At 48.9% G+C, this 7,284-nt stretch overlaps 1 protein-coding gene across 1 annotated transcript; it reads left to right on the top strand.

Annotated features, from left to right (window-relative positions):
- The first annotated feature begins 341 nt into the window (after positions 1–341).
- LOC119166914 (putative serine carboxypeptidase CPVL) lies at positions 342–6,859 on the top strand. Its single transcript, XM_075891417.1, has 4 exons — positions 342–579; positions 2,089–2,419; positions 4,094–4,460; positions 5,202–6,859. Exons 1-4 carry the CDS (start codon positions 541–543, stop codon positions 5,680–5,682), a joined length of 1,218 nt encoding a protein of 405 aa, XP_075747532.1. The 5' UTR covers positions 342–540; the 3' UTR covers positions 5,683–6,859.
- Positions 6,860–7,284: the final 425 nt, after the last annotated feature.

The raw sequence follows: 7,284 nt of genomic DNA, 5'->3' as shown, positions 1-7,284 counted from the left end.
CTCGCACCACGATCAGTTCAAAAATGTAGTGAGTGTCGGGTTTGTCAATCAAGCTATATTTTTTTATGGCCCGGCTGTATGCCTCTGCGTGCCGCATTGCGTGCAATGGGTGGTACACTAATGAGAACGGACTACGTGAACGGCCGCTTCTTGTGACGATTTTATATAGCACGCCCAGCAGTATACAAACAATAGCTGAAGTCACTGCAATGTGTCAGCATTGATGCGTCCGCCGGCCCATGGCTGTCTTTAAAGATAGCTACGCACAAGCCACGAGTCACACTCATTCGCGCGATGCGCAAACGACATTGAATGAAATTTTCTAAAGCATGGTGATGCAAACTTCTACGCAGTGAGAGCGAATCTCACGCTGACGGCCACCTTGTCGACGTGGGCGGCCCGCTGTTCCTGACGCCGCTCATCGACGCGGGCTTACTGGACAAGGCGCGACAGCAGAGCCGCGTCGGCCGGCTACTGGACGATCCCAAGGACGCCGAGCTGTTCCTCAGTTACGCGGGTTTCCTCACCGTCGACAAAGAGATGTCGAGCAACATCTTCTTCTGGTTCTTTCCAGCCAAGGTAAAGCGCTCTGCTACTATGCGTCGTGTGCTCGTTCTCCGCTATCACGATGTCGACTTCACTTGGTATTTGAGGACACTCGTTCCCTATAGCGATTGACGCAACGTTGCCGGATCATTGAGAACTACGCTTTAACGTTGTGGCAATGCGTGCTATGCATCCATGCGTCCGTACATGCGTCCGATGGTGTGTCCGCCCCTGCGTCCGTACGTGCGTCCATTTGCCCGCCTGTGCGTCCATCCGCACATGTAATCTGTATGTCAGTCCGTCCGTCTGTTGGCGCGTCCATCCATCCGTCTGTCTGCTTCTCAGTCCGCGCGCACGTCCATCCGTTCGTCCGTCCATCTAGTGAACACTCCAAGTACCACCATCTCGCATCTTTTCATCATATATTCATCATGTAGAAGTACCGCCATCCAACGAACATTCCAAGAACTAAACGAGAGGTGGCTAACTACTACTACTACTACTACTACTACTACGGCTACGACGACTTACTACTATTACTACTACTACTACTACTACTGCTACGACGACGACGACTTACTACTACTACTACTACTACTACGACGACGACTTACTACTACTACTGCTACGACGACGACGACTTACTACTACTGCTACGACGACGACGACGACGACTTACTACTACTATTACTATACTAATTTTCGAAGCCAACTAAATTATTCGTTCCCTCTTCCCTAGAGAAATGATGCCAGATACCCAAAGGACTACGCCTTCTACCCGAATTCACGGCCACTGGATGATTGGGGCATTCTGGTCTGATTAGCTACCGAGGCCGCGCGGGAAGCCGCGTGCGTGTGCGCTCGACCGCAATCGCACTGAATATACGCTGCGCGTTCGAAGAAGAAAAAAAAAGGGCTCAAGGTCATGACGTGTGCGTGACGTATCTTCTTTTTTTCCCCGTGCCATCCCTCCTCGCTTCAATTCCAGCGCGTTGGTCGGGTCGAGAGAAGAGAGAGCGCGCGAAAATTTTCCAACACTGGTCGTACTTGACTGATTCTAATTTTATTTTTGGCAGTGGTCGATTTGTTAGGTAATAATATATTTAGCGAAGCCATGCAACGGTTACTCGGAAAAGTGTTGCAGGTCCATGGTCGCAGCAAAGAGGGGGAAGGGGTGTTGAGGGGTGTTCAAGTTTCCCCGATAGTTCTCAATTTTGCCTGGGTATATATACACGCGCACTGAAACGCACGCACGAACATAAAGTATGATTGAAGTGAAGGTTGAACCTTTTACACCCCAAACCAAAAAACAAAAATGGCGACGCTACTGCGCAGGTCCCCATTAAAGCAGTAGCTTGTGCAGCAGTTATAAAGAGCAATGTATCCAGTCTACCTGGTAATCGAGCTCGTTCATTCATGTTGAGTAGCCGTACGTCAGTGCCAGACCTACTTATCGCGGTGACCCAGCGTAACGCCCATAGAAGCGAGTGGTCGCGAATAACGAGTCGTAACTCGTCCTCCATGAGCGCAATTCATCTGCAGGAGAAGCCGGACACTGCCCCCGTGGTTATGTGGCTCCAGGGAGGGCCGGGCGGTTCATCTCTGTTCGGCCTATTCCTGGAACACGGACCGTACCGCGTCGTCGAGGGTGGTACCGCTCGGCTGCGAAACACCACGTGGGCGCAACGCTACTCGATGCTGTACGTGGACAGTCCCGTTGGCGCCGGTTTCAGTTTCACTTGGAACGAGCGTGGCTACTCCCGGGATCAGCGGAGCTTGGCACGAGATTTGCACGAGGCCCTCCAGCAATTCTTCACGCTTTTTCCACGCTTCGCAGAGAACGATTTTTACGTCGCGGGGGAGTCGTACGCAGGTACGTTGACACGCCACCATAGCTTGCGTTGCAAGCCTCTTTTTAACATCTTGGATTAGAGTCTACTTTTAGACAACCGCGGATGGACTGGGCCCGAACTCTTCCCAGTTGTAACCATTGAAGTGTGCGCGGTGAACGCTGACATGTGCGTGCGTGTATCACTTGTTCTTTCTTCTCTCCTCTATTCTTTCCCTCCACTTCACCTCTTCTCACGTGTAGGGTAGCAAATCAGATACCCTCTGGTTAACCTCCCTGTCTTTCCTTTGTTTCTCTCTCTCTCTCTCTCTCTCTCTCTCTCTGCGGTGCATACATGTATTCGTATACCCCCTATCGTGAGTAACTGATCTTTCGACAAGCTGTGAGAGCAAGAAACGTGACACGACACACGTTTTCGGGGAAAAAGAAAAAGAAATCGACAACAGTGGTAAATCGATTAAAAACAGCCACCATCACTCACGTAGGATGGCCCCGCCGCGGTGGTCTAGTGGCTAACATACTCTGCTACTGACCCGCAAGTCGCGGGTCCGGATCGCGGCTGCGGCAGCTGCATTTCCGATGGAGGCGGAAATGTTGTAGGCCCGTGTGCTCAGATTTGGTTGCACGTTAAAGAACCCCAGGTGGTCTAAATTTCCGTAGCCCTCCACAACGGCGCCTCTCATAATCATATGGTGGTTTTGGGATGTTAAACCCCACATATCAATCAATCACGTAGGATGATATCGTGTATATAATGACTTCAACCTGGCTGCCGTTCTTGCATAGTAGGCTGATGAGAAGGTGCACCCGTGTGTCCCATGTAATAGGTACATAGCGTTTCTAGCTGAATGAAGATATGAAGCATTACTGCAGACGTGACATCCCCACTGACATACTAATTTATCCCGGCTTCGTCCTTCCTCCTCCCCTTAGTGACTGCTGAAACATCAAAAGGCGCATGTCACTCCCACCTCCGATGTCTCCTTGAAAAATTCCTGGGTAATGGACGAAAACATTTCCGAAAGAATTACGTTCAATGATGTCACGTTTCTAGAAGTATTTTTCAATAGCAACTTGGGGAAATGTTTTGTTATATAAACGCAAGATGAGTATCTTACTCAAACTTTACCAAGTACCGTTGTCTATTACTTTAACTTTATCTGGGACGTCAGTAAGATGCCTCTTGTATGAATCTATTCTAATTGATTTGCGGGACCTTTACTCTTAGCTTTTTTTTGTCGACAAACACGTGTTAGCTTCATAAAATACCCAACCAAAATCATCTCTAACGGATGCCGATATCCTTCTTTAGCATTTACAGTTACGGAGTCATGCATTTCATGCATTCTTCAGTAAGAAAATTGGAATTGTCTCCCAGGCAATTCCGAAAAATACGGCCATACGTAGCAAGTGCAAAATACTTGGTCCTCATCCGCGTTATTTCTATAAAGGGCTTGAGCTCCATTCCTCATGGAATATCCAGATTATCCAGTTATTGTCCAGGTGGAGCAGTTCGCAGTCATTTCCGGATAAATGTTCACATCATTCTGATTACAACTCGGTGAATGCTTCTAAAAGACACAAACTCACCCGACAACTGTTCAAGCTGTGCATTCACTCTACTAACTTACTGAGAGTTTCAACCACTGTAGACCTACTTGACACACGACCGATGCTCGAACCGATTTCTCATTGCAGGCAAATACGCAACCACCGTCGCGCACCTCATCGCCACCACCCTTTTCTCGCGAGTTGACATCAAACTGCGCGGGATCGCCGTTGGCAATGCCTGGCTGGACCCAGTGACGATGTTGGACTACGCTCAGTTCCTTTACCACATCGGCCTCGTGGACCGAAGACAGGCGGACCACATCCAACGGAAAACTGAAAGGGCGGTGGAACTCGCCAGACACGGTCGATTCGCAGACGCATTCGAGGTGATGGACCATTTGCTGGAGGGTTTGGGGGCGTCCACTTCATACTTCAAGAACGTCAGTGGCATCTCTACGCCCTACAACTTCGTGCAGGCCGAGGACAGGATGCGCCGAGACTTAGAACTGTACAGGTATAGTCAGAGTCGGCATGGCGTATGTGTAGCCCATAAAATCGACTGCAAGTGGTTTTGACCGGGAGTACATATACACCGCGCTTCGCGGTTTGAATTGCTGAGTGACAACAGTACCTTTAAAAGCAGTCGGAAAGTTGCAGAAATATTATCAGAGAAGGAAATAATAACGACTTTAATCTGTCTTGACATTTGAGCCGCATAACGCGTATCTATAGAAAACTCCGTGAGGCCATCTCACAAAGAAGTTATAAATTTTATGAAACGAAAACATAAGTAAGCGTTTTATTGTACTGCAACACAATTTGTTCTAGAAGGGACGCGTAGAGTTGAACCAGCTCACTCGTGCTACAGTACACGTGCCTCCATGAAGTCAGGCGCCTTTGTATATTTTAGATTTAGGGACAAAAAGGGTAAAGAACCCCATGAAGTGCTGCTTTAGAAGTTCAACTCAACGATTAAACGAATCAATCAATCAATCAATCGGAGGCATTACTTGCTTGCACCCTGCTGATCACTTTTAATAGCTGTGCTTCTGTGTTGCTTGTTAGAAAAACCGAGGCCACATTTTGTAACAATGCATTTAACCTCGCGAACTTTATCATCGTAGTCTCTTCATTCTAATCAGATCTTTATTTATTCAATGTGTTTTCTGTCTCCCTTCTCTGTTGGACTGAGTCTGGCTCCTTAGGAGCTGCAGATCATATCGCCACTTTTCTTTTCCCGACAACCACGCTTCAGGTCATTCGTGAGAACGCACGAGTTTCGGAGGGCCGTGCACGTCGGAAACGTGGCGTTCAACAGCGGCCGCGAAGCGGCGTCGAATCTCCTGGTCGACGTGATGCGGTCCGTCAAGCCCTCGTTCCTATCGCTTCTCGAGAGGGACTTCAAGGTGCTCGTCTACAGCGGCCAGCTGGACGCGGTCGTGCCCCACTCGCTCGCCGTCGACTTCCTCAGCGGCCTGCAGTGGTCGGGAACGGAGTCCTTCGACGCGGCCCGGCGTAAGGTGTGGAGGCTCCCGACGTCGGGCTCAGGCGTCGCTGGCTACGTCAAGAGAGCCGGCAACCTGCTCCAAGTGATGGTCAGGGACGCGGGACATTTCGTGCCGTACGACCAACCGGAAGCGGCGTTGGACATGATGTCGAGGTTCATAGACGGCACATCGTTCGAAGAGCGCGCGGCCGCGTCTCGGAAGGGACGCACGCGATTGCGCGATCGTTGAGCGCATCTGTGTGCGTTTCTTATCGCTCTACCTATACAGCCAAAGCAGATTTAAGAAACGGTAAATCTGAAAATCAAGGACTCTCACGCGAAAGCCGAATCGCTGAATAATAATAAGGGATGAACGATTTATTAATTTTTCATTAACCTATTCTTCAGTGCACGCAGAATTATGTGCTACTATAACTGTAACTGGACTTCTCAAATTATTACGTGGTAGTGGATGTTGTGAAAATTATAAAGAAAGTAACAAATAACTTACTTTCTGCCTACGAATATTCATACCGACACTGTCTTTATATAATAAGCGATAATGCTTGGTCTTTCGCGAACAGGTGCTATCTATATGCTCACTGGCACACGTGTGGTACTGCTGTGGTGAATGATTTCCGAAAACTGTGCAGTTGCTTCTTTTTGTCCAGACGCAATAGTAGCTACAACCACGTGAATCTGGGTCACATCAATTGCATCCTACGTTTACAGAACACATGCACGATCACATAAAAAAAAAGGAAGTGGATATATCCTCATAGGAATCAGTAAAACACTAAAGTGAAGCATGTCTTCACAGACGTGGTTGAGTGAATATTGTACATTTTGTGCCACAAAGGTGAAGGAATGAATGCCATAACAACAAATTGTAATGTCACGTGAAATAACGGCGAGCAGCTCGAAACTTGCAGCTCTCTATGTAAGCAGAAAGGTGGCACGAAACGAACATACATAATACGAGCATGAACAACTGTCACAGCCAGATACTTAGAGCCCTCTACTCAAACACAAAGAAGTATAGGCACGAAACGAGCACACAATCATACACAGAACTAGCGCGGCCTGACAACAATATCTGGGGTTTAACGTCTCAAAACTGCGATATGATTGTCACAGACGCCACTGTACTCGGGAAATTTCTACCTGCACCTAAATCTAACTACACGAGCGAGCGCAAACTAAGAACTGCCCCAGTACGAGCAGGGAGCTTATTTCGCAAACGCAGCCGCTCCAACGAGCGATGTGACCTTCCTACTCTCCGACATTTCGCGGCGCCAGCACAAGACTTGAACAAAGCGCTGCCATCACGAAATATGCGGGCGCGTTTCGCCACGCGCGCAGGTATACGCATCCCGCCTGTCGCGTAATAACGTTAGTATAACGAAAACGCGCTGAAGTTGATTGATTTGTGGGGTTTAACGTCCCAAAACCACCATTTGATTATGAGAGACGCCTTAGTGGAGGGCTCCGGAAATTTCGACCACCTGGGGTTCTTCAACGTGCACCCAAATCTGAGTACACGGGCCTACAACATTTCCGCCTCCATCGGAAATGCAGCCGCCGCAGCCGGGAATCGAACCCGCGACCTGCGGGTCAGCAGCCGAGTACCTTAGCCACTAGACCACCATGGCGGGGCAAACGCGCTGAAGTTACCGACAGTAACTGGTGTATGTAAACAGCTGACCATTAGTACTCCGAGGAGTGAGAGAGTAACAATTAACTTTATTCATTAAGGGGTGTGGGGGTAATGGTATACGTACGGTGCCAGGCCATGCTTCTCGATGGTGTCCTCCGCTCTTGCTGCAGAACCCGTGTCTTGACGTCTTGGTCT

This window comes from Rhipicephalus microplus, chromosome 1, assembly GCF_043290135.1.
Source record: "Rhipicephalus microplus isolate Deutch F79 chromosome 1, USDA_Rmic, whole genome shotgun sequence".
Lineage (NCBI taxonomy): Eukaryota > Metazoa > Arthropoda > Arachnida > Ixodida > Ixodidae > Rhipicephalus > Rhipicephalus microplus.
This window is presented reverse-complemented; position numbering and strand designations above follow the sequence as displayed.